This window comes from Myotis myotis, unplaced genomic scaffold, assembly GCF_014108235.1.
Source record: "Myotis myotis isolate mMyoMyo1 unplaced genomic scaffold, mMyoMyo1.p scaffold_m19_p_1, whole genome shotgun sequence".
Taxonomy (NCBI): domain Eukaryota; kingdom Metazoa; phylum Chordata; class Mammalia; order Chiroptera; family Vespertilionidae; genus Myotis; species Myotis myotis.
In genome coordinates, this window is record NW_023416313.1 from 38,968,357 (window position 1) to 38,988,185 (window position 19,829).

Here is a 19,829-nt window from a genome sequence, read left to right on the forward strand (position 1 = left end):
CCCCACCCAACAGTCACCCAACAAAGGGAGGAAACCAGGAGTGATGGTGGGGGTGGGGCCAGCGAGCATGTGGTGCCAAGCTGCCAGCCAAGGCAGGTGCCAGCAGGGGCCTCCTGATAACCCTGCCCGTCGGTCACTCCACAGATTGGCCCTGGTCACTGGCCAGGCCTAGGGTTCCTACCCTATATATTGGGAACAAACTCTTAGATTTAAAAATTAAAACCTGGCAAGGCTACTCTAACACTGAAAAAACAGGATGATGCAGCGATGACATGCATGGACTCTGGCTTGCACATTTTGTGGTCAGCCCTGATTCTGACATTTATAACTGTGTGACAATGCCAATTACTTAACTTCTCTCTGCTTTAGTTTTTCTGAAACTGGTACTGCTGCCTCAGAAGGATCATGTTTTGTACTAATTTTTATAATCAAGGCAAAAAAATGTAGCTGCCCATACAAGAGCAAGATGCTTTTCACCTGTATGAAAAGTATGGTCACTGGTGCATGCAGCGTCCTGGATTGGGAGAGGGATGTCCAACTGCTGGTTTAGGCATGATCCCCGCAGAGGGAGGTGACTGGTGGCAGCAGGTGTGGGCGGGGCCAGCAAGTGGGCAACGCCAGGCCAGCCAATGCGGGTGCCAGCAGGGGCCTCCCCATTGCCCTGCCAGTTGCCCCAGAGATTAGCCTTGATCTCCGGCCAGGCCTAGGGACCCTACCCATGCATGAATTTCGTGCATCGGGCCTCTAGTTCTAAATAAGGTAGTCATGAGTTAGGTCTCTTGAAGGAGAAAATTTTTGAGCAAAGCCTTAAAATTGATGGAGCTACCCATACCTGTATATGGCAGAAGAAACAGGTTTACCAAGTCCTAAAGCAGAGGCTTGTTTGGCATCGTAAGGAATGCTGAAGAATAGGTGTGGCTAGCCCAGGTAGAAGAGACTAAGAGAAGATGAGATAATGGGTACAGCTCATTTAGAAGTCACCTAACAAATCACAATTTTGTCAACTCTCAGTTAAGATGTCACTTCTTCAATGTCGTATCCTCAGTGTTTCTAGACAAGGACATATGCCCTTATTATGTGCACATTCTAATTTTTTTAAAGTTATGGAGTATAACAGATAGTCACAAAAGTCCACAAAACTTATGCCTTCCCAGTCGAATAATATCATCTTGGGAGTACCTTAGAAACCCTTTGAACCCTTCTCAATCATTCACTTCCAAATATAACAATTATCCTAACATTTAACATTACATTTTGTTTTGCATATGTTTGATACTGATTCACATGACATCTCTTTTCTCAGATATCTACATTGCTACAGTAGGCTATATTCCTTTTTTTTTTACTTCACTGCTGTGTATTATTCTATAATTTATTCATTTATCCTACCACTGATAGTCATTGGGTTGTTTATAGTTTTGAGCTGTAGTAATTAATGCTTCTATGGAGATTTGTGGATACATGATTAGACATTTTGGGTTTGCTTTTCCCCTTTGTACTTCCTAGGTTAGTATTTTGCATATAGTAGAGAGTACTTAATATTTAATTAATTAACTAATAAAACCAATGTTCTTAATATTCCTTCTCAATATTTCAATTTGAAGCCTTGAAATATTTTCCAGTAAAAATATTCTCAAGTCATCAGGGTCTCAAATCCTGCACCAGTTTTCTTATTATGCTTTTTATTAAAATTAGCTTTGCTGTATATGTGTGTGTGTGTTTGCTGACCTTTATAACATTATAGATGATACTCCTGAAGAATAAACATGTCCCAAGATTCACAAAACCAATTTTTAAGATTAGGTACTCCCATTATTCAAGGAGTGCAAATATATTTGGAACATAACCCATTTGTGAGCTTGGTTTCACCACTGGCAGTAGTAATAAATAGTGCTTATAACTATTTCATCCCTGGAAACACTTCTGAAAGATTTTGTTTACTCCTCCCAAGATTGTTAATACTCTTTTGATCTCTAACTCAATAAGATAACAAAATAAATAAACCAGAAAAATAATACCTCCAAAATGGGAAAATACCACATTGCTTTATTGAATTATCCAACCCTTAGAATTTTGCATTTCAGAACATAAATAATGATGTAAGAATTTTTAGTTCTCTATAAAACTTCCTACTGTGAAACACTGAATAAGGGTAAATCAACTTCCTTTATCTCTTTCTTAAAAAAGAAACGTCAGGATAGTATGTAACCTTTAAAATTACATTGGTCTTCTTACAAATAAATGGAAATGTTAATTAAGTTCAGTAGAATCTTAATAATATTCTATGTTTCTTACCAAACTCTTTCTTACAAGATTTTTAATTCATGAACTAAATATTTTTTTTAATAAAACTGACAATGTAATAGATATTTAAATATCCCATTCCCATTAAAATTACAATAAAAATAATTTGTTTTGCCTTGGAAACTAAAATTATTAAATTCTAACTGTGTCAAGAACATTTCTATATATTTTCAACATGTTTAAATTGGAATAGTATGTTAAATTTATTCCTTTTCACAATTATAATTGTTTTGTGTATAGGCACTTAGAATTATAGTTAACTAGAGGCCTGGTGCATGAAATTTGTGCACGGGGGGGGGGGGTTGTCCCTCAGCCCAGCCTGCACCCTTTCCAATCTGGGACTTTCGAGGGATGTTTGACTGCCCATTTAGGCTGTCTCCCAACCGCTCACCTGCCTGCCTGCCCGATTGCCCCCTATCCACTCCCCTAATTAGGCAACCAGCCTAATCAATGCCTAATTGCTCCCCTGCCCGCCTGGTTGCCTCTAACTGCCCTCAGCTGCAGGCCTGGTTGCCCCTAACTGCCCTCCCCTGAAGGCCTGGTTGCCCACAACTGCCCTCCCCTGCTGGCCATCTTGTGTCTACATGGGAGCGGCCATCTTGTGTGTTGGAGTGATGGTCAATTTGCACATTACTCTTTTATTAGATAGGAAAAGAACAAATTATTATCATTGATTTATTTTCGGATGTTCTCATGCCACTGTACTGCCAGCATATAGATGTTGTATATTTGCCAGATGCCAGAAACAAAGGTCTCGTATAATTAAGAAAGAAAAAAAAATGATCTTTGTGAGAATTCACTACTTGGAGAGTTTATTTCCTTTTCCTTTTCCCCCATCAAGAGCCGAATTCGTAGAATGTGGAATGACACTGTCCGAAAGCAGTCAGAGTCTTCCTTCATTACTGGAGATATAAACAGTTCAGCGTCACTCAACAGAGGTAATTAGAAATTATTTTTCATATTTATTATAGTTGTGGTTACTGTAAGAAGTTATTAAATGCATTGCCTTTTTTTTTTTTTTTTGTAACTTCTGGACCTTTCTCCATGTGATAGGAATATTGCAAAGATATAAAACCTGGTTGAGTGTAGTAGCAGTGTGTTCCATTATTCATTAGCCTTTTTTTCCATCCTGAATTTTCAGGAAATCTTTTTTGAAAGGAAGTTAGAAAACAAGAACTTTCTTTTTCTAGTCATCCGCCACTGCTATAAACTGGTGAGCTGTCAGGCCTCGTTGGAAGCAGTGAAAATGAGCAATTATGTGGCTATATAGTCTGCTAAGCATCATAGAGTTCCACATTGTCCCAGGTATAGAGCACTTTCATAGTCTTTGTGGAAGTAAAAATATACTGTCTAATACATACTTAAGGCAACCTGTGTATTTGGAGGGGAAAAAAATCACATCTTAATATCTAAAAACCTTATTCAGATAATATTGGATATTTAAAGATCTTTATATATACATATATGTATATGTTATGATTATTCTATGTGTGTGCTTCAGTAAAAATGTTTCTAGGTCATAATTTAGGTGTTTTTTTTTAAATGAACTTCACTTAATCTACCGTTTTGTTTATGGTTGATTTATTTTGTATTCTCTTTCTTACTCTCTCATATAGTGCATGTGTGCAAGTGATTAGAATTAAATTGACTACAATAAAAATGCATAGATGCATTATTTGTGGAGAGCTAGAATACACTAGTCAGTGCAAGAAAATATTTAGAATACAATATAGTTTTATCTGGGAAGGTGGTGATTGTATAAGTTTATTCCAAAAATGTCTCCATCCTAAAAAAGACATTTCTGATGCATATATTCAGAACTTATTTTTATGATCCACATTATTATTTTTTCTTACCAAACTAGGATTATTAGTTTGGTCTAAACATGTTTCTGTCAGTTTTTTGTCACATTAAATGCTACTTAGAAACAAATAAGTTAACACAGTTATGGCTTATGATTAAGAAAGATTCAGATGTTCCTGCTTTGAAATTACTTTTTCTCAAGTAAATTGCACCCTATTAATATAAAATAATTTAGGATATGTAGTGTCCAAGTTGAATTTGTTACAGGGATCCATGTTATATATAACCTTAACTGATTTTCATACGTTACTTGGCAGTGATATAGTAACTATCATCGAGTGATAATATTAAGTATTCTATATCTCTTTTGCTTAAATAAGAACAGCGAGTACAAATATACCTTCAAATATGAAGAAAATAAATTAAAATAAAACAAATCCCTTCTTGTATTTTGTTTCATTCTTAGTTTATTTTTATTTGTTGTAGTATATTGATTTACATAATATTGCTCAGATATTCTTCTTTTAACATTGAATTTGTAATTTTAATGGTTAGTTTGTAAAAATGTGTTTAGATATGAATACTCAAACTTTTTGACCAGCTTTGAAATTACAGGACACAAATGACTTAAAAACGCCTCCAAAGTTTAGGAACTAATTTGCTTCCATAGTGAAATATTTTCTTTAATTTTATAATAATCTCATGTATAGAAAATTTATAGGTATGCTCCTAGAAAAAAAGCTATCCTTATTAATAAGATTTATTATTAGAAGTATCTTACATGTAATGATTATAGAAACCATAGAATAATTGTTGTTTAAATAAAACATGAGATAATATGATTTTAATGGTGCACTGTTTGTTTGCCTGCTGTGAAGATGGATAAAATATGTAAAACTATTTTGCCTATCATCATGATCTAAATTTATATAAAAAATAGTAAGGTATGTAACTTTTAGCAAAAACTTTCTAAATGCATATTTTATGACCTTGATTTTTAAGGTCAGTTGCATTAACCAGTATAATATTGCTGTGCCATTTTAGTTCCTTCTCAAGAATTTTATCAAGTTGGAATATATAAAATATAAATGACTGGATCAATTTGAACTATATTTAAAGAAAATAATACTTTATATTGACTGATCATCTGTTTAAATCTGTGTTTACAATATTTAGTTTTTAAAGATATTTCTTAAAGTTATTGAGGAAAGTATAAAATTTCTTGTGACAGCCGATAAGTTACTTTAATGATGACTTTGGGAGAGAGTGACATTAAATTTATGATTTGAAGTGTGTGCAGGCAGTGATCTTTTCCTTCAGGATATATATTCTTCCTTTCACTCAGTGACTTTCATGGTGGCAGACATCACAGTGATCTTCTTGATTTCCTATATTAATTTTCTAGTCCCCAAGTCAGAAACTCCTCGTTTTATTCTCCTCTCACTATTTTTTACCTTAGATGAGGGGAGTACTTTAAAATTTTATTTCTTCATATTATATCTCTGAAGATAGTCTTTAACCTCCTTCTTTAATCTTGTCTTATTTCCCAGGGTCCTATCTTCCCTGCATTCAGGCGTGTGTATCATATTTAGGTAGGTGGCATCCAAGATTCACTTTCCAGATAAACACTTCAGTCACCTCAGCAACATAATTATTCACCTCTGTTTATTCAAAAGATTACATTCTCTATTATTTAAAAAAATTAGGTCCTGCATCTTTACATCTTCATATATTCTAACTTCCCATTCATTCTTAGTTTCTTATAACTAGCAATTTTTAAATTTCCCTTTCTAAGTTAGGTAGTTTAAATCTCTTATTTTTGCCTTTACAACAGATCTGGCCCTTGAAAACCACAAAACATTGTCTAAAATTAACCCTATTTTCACTGTAGGTTTTCTTTCCTATTCATACCACTGCCTAATTCATCAAAAAAATAATTGTTTGAAAAGTATTATTCTAAACAAGAAACCATCATTATCATCTCTGTGATCCATTAAGGATAAAGTATTTACCATGCCGTGCAGGATCCCTTCTCAGTAGTTTTTATTTTTAAAAACCATTTCTAATATTCTATTCTTGAACCAACATGTTACATCTGACATGTCTGATTTAAATTTCCAAATGAGATAGACGTGATTACTAATAGGATTTTACTCCTTGAAATCATAGGAAACCTTGGAAGATTTATTAATCATTTTCAACTTGTGTACTCATTCTTATATATTCTCTTTGGGATTTTGTTATTTGGACACCGCATCTCTTTAAAACTGTCTACTACATTTGTCTTTAGAATAGCTATATTTATGAAGATGTTTTCTGAATATTCCCTATATATTTTCAAATATTTTCCCCCTGCCAACTTGATTGCTACAACGCTGTACACTCACACAGATCCAGAACTTCTTGAGGTCATGCCACTATATACACAGATATCAAGAGTTTTGCAAGAGCCCCAAGATGATTGTAAATTACAAAGTTTCAAGTAAGGTTACTTCTGATCCAAACCAAGTTTTCACGAACCCCACATTAGGGTTTATTCATTTGTTCATTTGAATATTTACTATTTCATGCACCTTAAAGTTAGTCCTTTATCCCCAAGATCCTGTCAGGTCTATTGGAAACCTAATCCAAATTTCTAGCAACTCCAAATTACTGGTAATAATAGAAACAATTTGTAGGCAGAGTAATCTTGTACACCTGTATCCCCTACCCTCAGTGTCTGCTGGCCAAATCTCATCTTGAACAATTTAGATTATGCCCCTGAAACATAAGTTAGACCCACAAATGAAGTATCTCCTGAGAAAGTTCTCTGGTACTTCAAGTAATTGTTAAATATTTCCACTCTTTTTGTAGATCTGTGTAGAAATTGGAATATTTTCTAAAATTAAACTTTAGTAGGCTTTATTTCATCATGAATAACATAATAGTAATACCCATTTTTTATTTAATTAGTTGAATCAACATCAGAAATGTCAGTTTAAAATCCAGTTTTGCTATGTAACTACTTATCAGTATGTTATAGTTGAGTGAATTATAAAAAGGTGCCTTCACCCCAACCCAGCTGTAGATTTATTGCAAAAATATGCCCCATCTGAGTGGCAGATTTAGCAAAAAGGCATTTCTTATTTTAGAACAATGGCTTGGTTAGCATTATGGGTTTTTATTTTCCCCCACTTCCCATCCTCCATCTCATCAACTTCCCACACAACGCAATTCAGATTTTTATACATGGTGAACTGACCACTAATGCTGAATTTATTTAAGCCAAATTTGCTATATGGCAGAAGACTGATCTATTGATGGGTAGCACTTCTTTATTAAAGCTAATACATTTCCTCTAGTAGTGGTTCTCAACCTTCCTAATGCCGCGACCCTTTAATACAGTTCCTCATGTTGTGTTGACCGCCAACCATAAAATTATTTTTGTTGCTACTTCATAACTGTAATTTTGCTACTGTTATGAATCGTAATGTAAATATCTGATATGCAGGATGTATTTTCATTGTGCGCGACCCACAGGTTGATAACCGCTGCTCTAGAGGTTCAGAGTCATATTCACCTGTACATGCATTCTCAGTAAGCTTATGTAATCAGTAAAATTATGATGGCCTGTGACAATCTTTTTGTAAATTTTTAAGGTACATTTTGACTCTCAGTGGCACACTACCTACTCAAAGGGGACCTCACTTGTTAGAAACATTATCAATACAACGGGGAAAGCTGCCATCAAATAGACATTTGCAAGTAGTTGTCTTACTCACTGCAGTTATGTACAATAGTTTTGAGAATGGAGCCTGAACCCAGTGATTTTGGTAAATTGCTTAACTTCTCAATGTCTATACAATAGGGACCTAAGTAATACCCCCTCAATGAGGGCCCTGAGACTACTAAGTTACTTAATATGTGTTATTTGGTTACAACAGTGCCTGGAACATAAGTATTATTGTTATTATTCTTTTATTCAGAAATTTACTTCTGTTTCTACACCTAATAACTGGTTCTTGCCAGTACTCTCAAGTAATCAGATGTTAAAATTTATCATTTGCTCCCAAAGGTTTCCTTTCTTTTTTTAATCTTTATTTTCTAGTAATAGGTGGGAGGAATGAGGTTGTTATCTGAATGCCAAGTAAAAGAAATAATAATTTACCTAAGATGGCGCTACCCTTGAGGCTAACAAAAAGAAATAAGCTGATAAAACTGAGTCATCTCTTCTAAATCAGAAATTAAATGCAAATTACATATGCTTTAGTTGTACTTTTCACTTTTGATTTGTAACCATGTTTTAGCATTTAGGAAAAAAAGGTAAAATATTTCTCCTCCCTACCTTAGATAATGATATAAGCAAACACTGTCTTCTCTTCCTTCAAACCCTCTCCTACCCTCCAAGAACACTAGGTTAATTCAGACAGCTCTGCTAAATACCCAGTTCTGTAGCAGAGCAGGACTGCGACTCATTCCTGTTTTAAACTCATGTCTTCTCAGAGCCTGTATTGTCTTTCCCGGGAGGTTGGTCACTGAGACAGAAGAAACTCCACAATAAATCACCTGCCACCTCATTAATATTCAAGCTACTAAGCATATTTTGTTTTTATGGTTTTAAAGAAAATACAAATGAAAAGTATAAGTGGTGTTTCACGGTGATTAATGATTTCTGTAAATTAAAGCTACTAGGGTGACACACTCATATTCATTCACTGCACTTTATTAATGTCAGTAAATATAGTTTGGTTTATATGAGTGATATATGCCATATCGCTCCAAAGCCTTGCTCTTTTGAAGGATTATAAAATCCTTGTTTGTAAATATTAATTAGATCCTAATATAATCTGACACCTATTTGTGAATTTTTTAACAGCAATTAATGATGTGCCTAAGAGTACTTTGCATAGTTAACATATCAGATTGGCCTATATAATAAATTTTTGTTATGAGCAAGTATTATGATGATGAATGCAAATATAGTAAGTATCCTATGGCATGTATACATTTTTTATTTGAAATTTGTCATTATATTTAGTATTCTTTTACCTTTATTTTCTTGATTTACAAATGAAGCAACCGTGCTCCCTGTTAATTTCTTTCCTTTGTACATGTCATCAATAAAGACAACCAGAAAATGTACAATAAGGAAATCTGTGTTAGAAAAATCAGTTTATTAGCACAAAAGCAAAATAAGTACAGATCTTAAGTAAGATGCTGTGTCAACAAGATAATTAAGCAATGCTATAACTATCCTGATTTCTAACTGAAGGAGATGAAATAATTTTCAGAATGAACTCTCCATTGAGAAATGAAATATACAAAATATTGATTTCTAGTCAGAGGCAAATGTTCTTGCTATAATTTATTAGCAGAAACTGAAAAAGAAAAAACTTTTAAATGCTTGCCCAGTGTGTCCTTCTAGTGCTTTGCTTTTAATTTTCTCTTCGATACATATTTTTCAAATCATCCAGCCTCTCACAGCCAATTACACAATAAAAATTATTATTACTTTTATTATTTCCTTCACAAAGAGAATTCTTTATGTAGCATAGATTTCTCATTTTAGGGTTTATTACCTTATTGTCATTTGTATAATTGGCAGTTATCTCTTACCTCTTCATCATCAAACAAGCTACATGAGATATCCTGTTAACCTCTAAATATAGTGCTATGGGACATTTCTACTTAATTTTGAAATATTACTGTTGTTTCATATAAGTTATGAAGCATATAATTTTTCAAAAATATCATATTTTTTAGAACTTAATGTGAATACTCCAACTTTATCATCAGAAATTACTAGTATTATTTTCTCTAATAGAATACAATATGTCCTTTTATAGTACTTGGTAAATTAGGGATTTCTTCTTTGGCCTGCACAGCTATCATTTATATATTGCACACTGTCCATTATTCATTATCCATTTTCTTTATATCCATGAAGAAGTTGGGGTTTTTGGTAACTTGTCCAAGATCACATGGCTAGTAAAGGGCAAAGTCTAGATTCCAAACAAGGTTTTCTGACCACAAAGCCCTACTCATGATAACAAAACATTTTATTCTTTTTTTATGATAACAGTTTCTCGTGAAGGTTGCTGAAGCTTAGAATAAAGAAATTTTCCAAGAATTATTTCAAAATTATTTTTAACATCTCACATGGATATAAGATATTATTAGCAGCACAATTATTCATATCTTAACTTCTTATTTTCCTTTCACTAGTTTTGTTTGCTAAGTACAGTCCTTTAGTGTGGTTTTATCGTATTCATTTTTTTGAGGGGGTAGGGGGGGAGCTTTAGAATATTGTGGCGAGCCCGGCCATTGTTTCTCAGTGGTCGAGCATCAACCTATAAACAGTTCAATTCTGGGTCAGGGCATGCCCTGGTTGCAAGCTCAATCCCCAGTAGGGGCTGGCATGAGGCAGCTGATCAGTGATTCTCATCATTGGTTTCTCTTTTTCTCCCTCTCCCTTCCTCTCTGAAATCAATAGAAATATATTTATAAAATAAAATACTATGCATATATGGGGAGATAGATTGGCCAATACATATTACTTTTATACAACTATTTGATGTGGAGGATGCTGAATTATTATACATTATTGTTCAATTGCAAGACTTAGGTTGCAAGAAGAATTTTATAATTATTCTTTCCTGGATGCTATCAAGGTGTTGGTAGAATCCTTTTATCTTAATTCTTAATTCATTATACTTCAGTAAAAGGATGAACATTTTAATTAGGAAAGAGATTCTGTTAATAAATCAGGTAAATAACTTCTGCCTATAATCACTTAGTAATAGAGTCAAAGATACAACTTTTCCCAGATCATTGTGCTCATGAACGTATATTTCTTAAAACTATGTTCTCTGTCAGGACAACATAGCAATGCCTAGAACAAGTAGAAAATCTATTTGAGCTGATTTCAAATAGATAGTGATAATGTTAAATATTAAACTTCTTATTACTTTTATGTGCTAATTTGGTTTTAATAAAATGGACATGTATTATAACTCAAAATTTAAAAACAAAACCTAATCATCTGAAAAAATGTTCTTACTGTAGTATAAACATAAAGGTTATGATGATATAAATGGTATATAATTTCCAAAGTTAAGAGAGAGATTACTTTTCAAATTATTTTTCCTAAGAAATATATTAACTTATATCTGATATTTTTAAAAGTGCATAGAAATTAATTCAATTACATAAAAAATAAAATGTGAAAGGAGGATCTACATTTAACAAAATTGGAAGAATCTACATTTAGAAAAAAGATAAGTTGCTATTATCAATAATTATGTAGTATTCAATTAAAAAGGTACCTTAGGAATTGCATACAAAGGCTTGCACTTTGTATAGCTCACCTTTATGTACTGCATGCTATTGAAAGTAAATGCTTATGTGATAAGTTCTCCTACGATTTTCAAAATAGGCTTCATCATAGTGTATCATCAAGGAATGAGGGTGCTTTAAAAACTAAGACAAGTTACCCATCACATTCATAGAAAGTAATTTACAGCCTCAGAACCCCACTACTTAATTAAGATTTGAGAGGATTGAAGGAAGATAGTTAATCTCAATATAGAAAAAATAGAAACAATTTAAGTTTCCCAAAACATCCTCAGTCTAAATAGAACAGATTTGATTATGATTATATAAGTCTTCTCTGAACAAGATTGTCAAGAATATCTTTATTCACAGACACCTTATTTTAATTCATATCTACTTTGCTCAGACATACTTTTTTCAAATTTAAAATTCAAACTTTGGCCAGGCTAGACCTTCTGCATGTAACCTTATATAATTGGCACAGTATAAGACAGTATGCCAATACAGGGGCAGAGAATTATATGAAAAGTTATATTTTCTTCATGTTGTTTTATATTGTTAAATAGTTAGTATACTTTTCTTTGTTCTGAGTTTTATTTTATTCAGCAAAAATGCATAAGCAATATGTGACTTACAAGTAAATACAGCTGTGGGATTGACCACATACACATACTATATACTATATTCTTACTTAAAATAATTGTGATTTACTGCTATATTGCCTGTGGTTAAAGAAACTTGGCCCGTTATCTTTAGGTTCAGTATTCTTTATGGTCAGTATTATGACAAAGAAATATTTGGAGAAAGTATAAACAACCCAGATTAACAAACAAAATATCAGTGGATAGAGTATCAGCCTGTGGACTGAAGGGTCCCGAGTTTGATTCTGGTCAAGGGCATATGTCTGGGTTGCGGGCTCGATCCCCATGAGGGGCATGCAGGAGGCAGCCATCAATGATTCTCTCTCATCATTGATGTTTCTATCTCTCTCTCCCTCTCCCTTCCTCTCTGAAATCAATAAAAAGATATTTTAATAAAAGAATGTTTAAAAATTGATAAATGAAATTCAACAACTATATATATATATGTGTGTGTGTGTGTGTGTGTGTGTATATATATATATATGTATATGTATGTATCAGCAAAAGATAAGAACAAGCAATTCACAGAATAGGAAATCCTTATGGCCAATAAACATGTGAAACATTATCTCATCTCTTTGGTAAATGGTAATGCAATGTATAACACTATATAATTGACAAAAATGTCAGTCTGACAATATCAAGTCCTACCTAGAATCTGAGAAATATATACTGTTCATGGAAGTGTGAATTGGTACAAACACATTCAGTAGCATTTTGAAAATATGTTAATATAGGACCCAGTAATTTCACTTTTAAGTATTTATTGTAGAAAAATGTATGTGTCTGGACAAAAAGACAAGTATAAAGACAGTTAGTTCAAAACAAAGAATAGAGTAGATAATCTCTAGGGTTCACAACTCTAAAGCTCTGAATTTATATATTAAAATAGAGGCAACACCTCTGGATTCAGCATATTTCATTTTTTATTGAACTAACAATAACCCAATCTGTACTCTGGAGAAAACATGTCATTGAAATCCATATTAATAGATCCCCAGTGAATGAATTATCTATTAAAAGAAGCTAAAGTATTTCAGAATCATTTGGAAAAAATTTAATAGGCTGGTTGATTAAATTTTAATAGCAAACTTGTTGGTTATTGAAAGTACACAGTGTGATAAATCAAGGTGTCATCTCTTCAATTTATGACTTCAGAAAAAATGATGAAAGAGTTCTTGGCTTTCAAGAAAATATTTCTTCCTTGACACTGTAATTGAATCAATTGTTTGAATACAAAGAGTAAAAAATACAAAACTATGGTTTCTCTGGTTTTTAAAGTTACTTTAACTTTTTAAAAAATATATATTTTTTTATTGATTTCAGAGAGGAAGGGAGAGGGAGAGAGAGAAATATCAATAATGAGAGAGAATCACTGATGGGCTGCCTCCTGCACGCCCCACACAGGAAATCTAGCCTGCAACCCAGGCATGTGCCCTGACCGGGAATTGAACTGTGGCCTCCTGGTTCATAGGTCAGTGTTCAACCACTGAGCCACGCCAGCAGGGCACTTTATGTAACTTTTAAGTACAGCGTGAAGATTCTGTTAGTTTTATTATAAACAACTCAGTCTTGATTTAATGGCTGTTTCTGTTTTATAAAAAGACCTTTACAATTTAACTAATCATTGCTTGCACTGTCTTTCAGTAGATTTTTTGTTACATAGAAAAACAAAAATGTTCGTATGGAAAATAATACAAGAATAAGCTCTGTGTTTCATGTACCCACAGCTATAAACCCACGTTTGCCCCACCTGTATTTACTTGCACAAAATAAAGTCTCCACTATGGGCCAAAATTAAGGTGTGAAGTCAAAAGCAGAGGCATTATTTAATCATAACTCCGCTTTATCTATAACTGTGATTTAAGTATATCAGCCAATGTATATATAATGAAAACGACTCCATAAAAGAAAAGCATCAAATCAAGGGAGAGGGAACCAAGAGGGAATGGAATGAAGGATAATGTATCTTAAGGAAGAAATAATTGGCCGATTAAAAGTGTTTTATTGAGGAAAAACAGAACATTGACCATCCTATATATTTATAAATTACAAGAATTTGAATATTGAGGCATATTTATATGTGACTGCTAAAAAAATGGCTGTATTGATTTGGTTCATTAGATCACTGCAGTCTTAAAATACAAAATTTGGCCCATTCCGTGTGATCAAATAAGAATGTAAGTATGTTTGTTTGTTGTTGTTTTTTTAATGAAGTGTGAGGAGCAGAGCAGAATGATAATTCAAGTTATTTTAAGAGATTTTCAGTACACCTTTGTTAGCCTGCTGTCAGGAAGAAATGTTGCTGGAATTATGTTTCTGAATGATATAATACAGATTCAGGTGAGGTCCAACTGTCATCTTTCTTCAGATCTGTTCTTTACTTCATCATTTTAAAGCACAGCCATCTGCCTTAGATACTTTTCTCAGTCCTCAATTATATGTGTCACACTGAACTGGCCTAGAAGGTGCTGTCATTCAGAGCCTCCCAATGTCAAAACACCTATTTTCATGCGGAAAGACATGTAACAGTTTTGTGGTAAAACTATACATTTGAAAAGAGTGTAATCATTATTTCATTCAGATTTCAGTCATTCAAAAATGTTTTCATCAGCCTCTATCTTCATGTACAAAGAAATAAAAGAAAAAAGAAAAAGACTCACCCTGGCCGGGCAGCTCTGTTGGTTGAAGTGTTGTCCTGTAGACCAAAAGGTTTCGGGTTCATTTCCCCATGAGGGCATGTACCTAGGTTGCTGCAGGTCCCATCCTCATTCCAGTGTGTATGGAAGGCAACAGATGGCTCTCTCTCTCTCTCTCTCTCTCTCTCTCTCTCTCTCTCTCTCTCTCTCTCTCTCTCTCAAAATAAAAGACACACACAAAAACACTCTTCTTAAAAATGACTATGGCCTTAACCGGTTTGGCTCAATGGATAGAGCATCAGCCCGTGGACTGAAGAAGGGTTTCTGGTTCCATTCCGGTAAAGGGCATGTACTTTGGTTGTGGGCTCAATCCCCAATAGGGGGCATGCAGGAGGCAGCTGATCAATGTTTCTCTCTCATCGACGTTTCTAACTCTATCCCTCTCCCTTTCTCTCTGTAAAAATCAATAAAATATATATTTTTAAAAATGGCTATGATTTTACATGTAATCTTTACCAGTAGCTTTAGGGTTTGACTTTCAGAAAAAAACAGTCGTAAGTTTTTCATATGGACTCTAAAAGTCCCATTTGCGTTGTATTACACTGGCATCAGAAATAAAAGATTTTGTTGTAGACCTTCTGTTGGCAGCTTTGTTGGTGATTTGTGTATAATGAAATTCAGTGTGAATTCCTTTTCCATAATTTTATTAAAGAACTAACCCTTGTTTCTTACAGCAAATAAGCAGGTATGAGTAGACTATAGCCAGGATGTAGTGAGTCAGATAATTAAGGAACAACTATTTTTACATAGCCACTTTGAGCTTTCAGCTTTTTTTGCCCAATTTGAGCTTTATGTTTTGAGTCATGGGTTTTTCCCCACCCTACTTATTATCTACAATTAGTATTGAGTGTTTATTTATTTCTTTCTTTTTTTTATTGCTTAAAGTATTACAAAGGGTATTACATATGTGTCCATTTTATCCCCCTGCCCTAGACAGTCATGAGTGTTTATTTCTGCTTTAAATGTTTCAATATTATAGTACCTGGTATAATGTTAGAAGGAAATAAATGACATTAGGAACTGCATAATTGACGCTGCTAAAAAAAAGTACTCAAATTATAAGACTATTCATAGTTCATAAAATGACTTTTGTTTTAGATTCCCTCCATGCCATAGAGTTCACATAAGTGTTTTCCTTATTAAAGCAAATTTTCATAGAGATCTAGGGACTATTCTGGACAATTGAACAATGAAAAAATACCTAGTCCTCCCCGTTTTCCTGGGGCTTACATTCCAGTGAAATTAGCACATAAACATTCTCTCACATAAGTAGGGTTGTAACTTTCTTCCTCCCCACCCCCAGCAGTAACTTACTTACATCTTCAAATTGACTTAACCAATAAGCTTAACTTTGCAGCTGAAAAACAGTGACAGATAGTCTGTAAACACTGATCTTCTTGGAAGTCTTCAGCGATTTCACAGCTATTAGAAGGGAAGTTTACAAATCAGAAGTTAGTTGGAGGGAAGAGCAATAGACAGCGTGGACAGAACCTTGGAAAACTGCAGTCGGAATTCAAAGAGACCTGAGTAAATTGGGGAAACAACCAGAAACAAACAGAATAGACTTCAACAGGCAAGCAAAATGCAGTGCAGCTCTAGAGAAAAGACCAAAGTAACTGCACATAAAAGGCAGCGCAAGACAGGTTCTGTGCAAGTTTGGGGGTAAGAGATCGGGGCATTGGCAACAAGATGTTTTTATTATTATTGTTGTTGTTGTTTTAAGCACATAAGTGTCACCTTTCAAGGTGTCATGGACATGCCTAAATGTGAGTGGGGAATGCAGGGACCCTGTGGTAATAACTCCAAATTGCACTTGTTTTGGCTGGAGACAGAAAGTGCAATTTTCCTAGAAAGCCCTGAGTGTCCGTAAAGCATGAAAAAGGATTGAATTCTTTCACCAAGTGAATCAAATGAGGAACAATTGTTTGCTTACTCCAACATATCTCTCCTTTGAACTAGCAAACCCATAGAGGTTATTGGTAACTAACTATACTTCTTGCGAAACATGAATTATCAAACTTCATATTCTACTTGGATTTCCTGTGACTGAGCCCTCACTTGAATTATAACTCTCCATTTACAGGACTAAAGTTAGTTTCAGTGACATTAATTACTTTGGTTTCAAATGATGGGTGAAGTATAAAAGTGAACAATAGTAAGAAAGCAACTTAAAGTATGCTTCTGTTTCTATCAGAAAAGGGTCCTTAATAGCAACAATAAAAACAAACATGTTTAAGTTTTAAGTTATTTTTCTAAGTTCTTATGTGGTTTTGAATTTAACAGAACACAGGTGGATCTCCAGCTATGACTGCATGTCGCCCATTATGGCTGTGTAAGATGCAAACACATGGCTTATTTCGTGAAATTTTCCAGCTCTAGAGATCTGATAAGTTATATTGTCCTTTAAATCAAAAGGTGTTCACTATCCAATTTTGAGGTTAAAATATTTGCTTTATGACTAAGAATTTACTATGTGGGAAAGAGCTATAATTTCAAAAAAGTTAAAACTCCCAGGCCAAATTTTCCCTTCTCCTTTTTTGCCATTTTCTACAAATGACTAAATGTTTTTGTTTATTCATTCAATATCGATTACTTCTTATTTTGAGACTAGAGGCCCAGTACACAAAATTCGTGCACTGATAGGGTTCCTCCCTTCTCCCTGCTGGCCCGGCCCCCTGGTCAAACTCCTGGACGAATTCCAGGTTGAGGGGACAATTTGCATACTATGCTTTTATTATATAGGATCATTGTGGATTCACTTGCTGTTATATGAAATAATACGGAGATCATCTACTTTCAATTGGGTTTCCCTCAATAAATATCTTGTAAAACTATGCTACAATATCACATCTAGGATATTGACATTAATACAATCTACCCATCTGATTCAGATTTCTTCAATATTTCTTGTATTTAATTGTATTTGTGTGTGTGTGTGTGTGTGTGTGTGTGTTTAGTTCTATGCAATTCTACCACAAGAGTAAGTTTTTGTATACACCACCAAATCAAGATCCAGAGTAGTTCTATTACCACAAGATGCCTCATGTTGCCCTTGTATGACCATACCCACTGATACCCCCTTCCATTTCGAACCCCTTGCAATCACTAATCTGTTCTCCATTTTGTAATTTTGCCATTTCAAGAATGTTATGTATATAACTGAATCATACAGTATATAACCTTTAAGATTATCTTTTTTACTCAGTAGTATTCCCTACGGATTCATGCACTTTAATATGGTATCAATAATTTGTTCTTTTTTATTGCTGAGTAGTGTTCCATGGTATGAATGCATCACAGACTGTTTAACCTGTCCACAGTTGAAGGACATCTTGGCTGTTTCCCATTATGGGCTATAACAAATGAGTCTGCCATTAACGTTCATATACAGGTTTTTCTATAAATATCAGTTTCATTTCTCTGGGATAAAAGTCCAAGGGTACAACTGGGGAGATGGTATGGTAATTGTACTTTTAGTTTTATAAGAAACTGCCAAACCATTTTCCAGAGTAGCTATACTGTTTTACAATCCCACCAGCAAAATATGAGAGATTCAGTTTCTCTTCATCCTTGCCATCATTTGATATTGTCACCATTTTTATTTTAAGCATTTTATTTTAAGTATGCCATCTTTATATCCTCTTCCAAGAAATGTCTCTTTATCCTTTTGGCCCATTTCCAATTAAAGTGTTGTCTGTGTGTGTGTGTGTGTGTGTGTTATTGGTTGTTTTTTTTATTGTTGACTTTGAGAGTTCTTTCTATATTCTATATACTAGCTCTTTGTTGGATTGTAAATATTTGTAAGTTTGTTTGCAAATATTTCTCCTCATCTATAGATTATATTTTCATTCTCTAATATATATGTATATTTAAATTAGCATATACTAGTGTGTTGAACCTATTCCTATACAACTTGTGTTTTCCTTTCCTCAGTCATTTTTTTCTTTCTTCATCATCTACCATAAATACACATTCTGTCTATCATTTCCATACATGCCCTAATTATATTTAATAAAACCGATCCTGTGATTTTTTGCTTCATTGTTAAATGGCTTGGAGGGTGGGAGGTTGCAACTCATACTGATGTTATGTTAGAAACTAAGAGTTGGAAGAATCTAGTTTTGTTACTTTGCTTTGCCAAAGTCCAAACAACCAGTTGGAAAATGGAAAATATAATTATACTTGATACCATGAAGTTAATGTTTTTAAAATAATACTTATATTATCATTTTATCATATTTGTCAGTTCACCCAATTAGTATGCTATGGTGTACTAATAAGAGTTATTATTTTATTTTATTTCAATTTAAATAATGGCTCTTTTTAAAATTTTAAAAAATGTCAAATTCTTCTGTTGTGTCAACAACTGCTCTCCAAATGAGTGTTTTAAATGTTGCCTTTATTCTTTTTTACTTTCATTGAAAACAACCCAGTGGCTTCTGTGACTGAGGGGATGTTTGTTTAATTTTAGCTTTTCTTTCTTTGTTTTTAACTTTTTTTCAACTTTATTTTATGATTTGTTTGTATGGAAGATTGTATTTTGCTTTATTTTAATTTACTTTTAGCAAGCATGGGAATATATACTTGCTTATTCTTTGGAAAAGAGAGCACCCTAAATGTGGCTTAATCAACATTGTTAGTCATTTTATTTCTTCCCCATTGACTTGGATATGTGCATTGTTGGAAACGTGTGCTTTAGCGGCATATAGTTTTCAGTCTAATTAGCTGCCTGCCTGTAATCAGGACTATATCAACTGTTGTCATTCTAAATGTTTCCTTTCTTTTTTTCAAACACATTTGCCTGATTGACCTGTTTTTTTCTCTGTCTTTCTATGGGGCTGCTCCAGGAGCCATGGCTAATCATCTTATAAGCAATGCTCTGCTTCGTCCGCATGGTACTAACAATCCCTATAATACATTGCTTGGGGAACCGGCGGTCTGTAACAACCCTTCTGTCAGCATGTACAACGCACAAGGTGTGCTGGAGTTTATCTTAATTTTTTTCAAGTCAGAGTCCCATTTTATGTAGCTTTTATGGCCACATTCTATTTTTCTTTCCTTCCTCCTGCCT

General features: G+C 33.9%; 1 protein-coding gene across 13 annotated transcripts in view; it reads left to right on the top strand.

The window, feature by feature from the left end:
- ADGRL3 (adhesion G protein-coupled receptor L3) overlaps positions 1-19,829 on the top strand; it is a 770,556-nt gene that overhangs the window by 741,573 nt on the left and 9,154 nt on the right. For all 13 annotated transcript variants that reach the window (XM_036335141.1, XM_036335133.1, XM_036335163.1 and 10 more), the window contains one exon: positions 3,146-3,242. In XM_036335141.1, the coding sequence (XP_036191034.1) occupies positions 3,146-3,242 (97 nt within the window). The remainder of the gene's footprint in view (positions 1-3,145; positions 3,243-19,829) is intronic.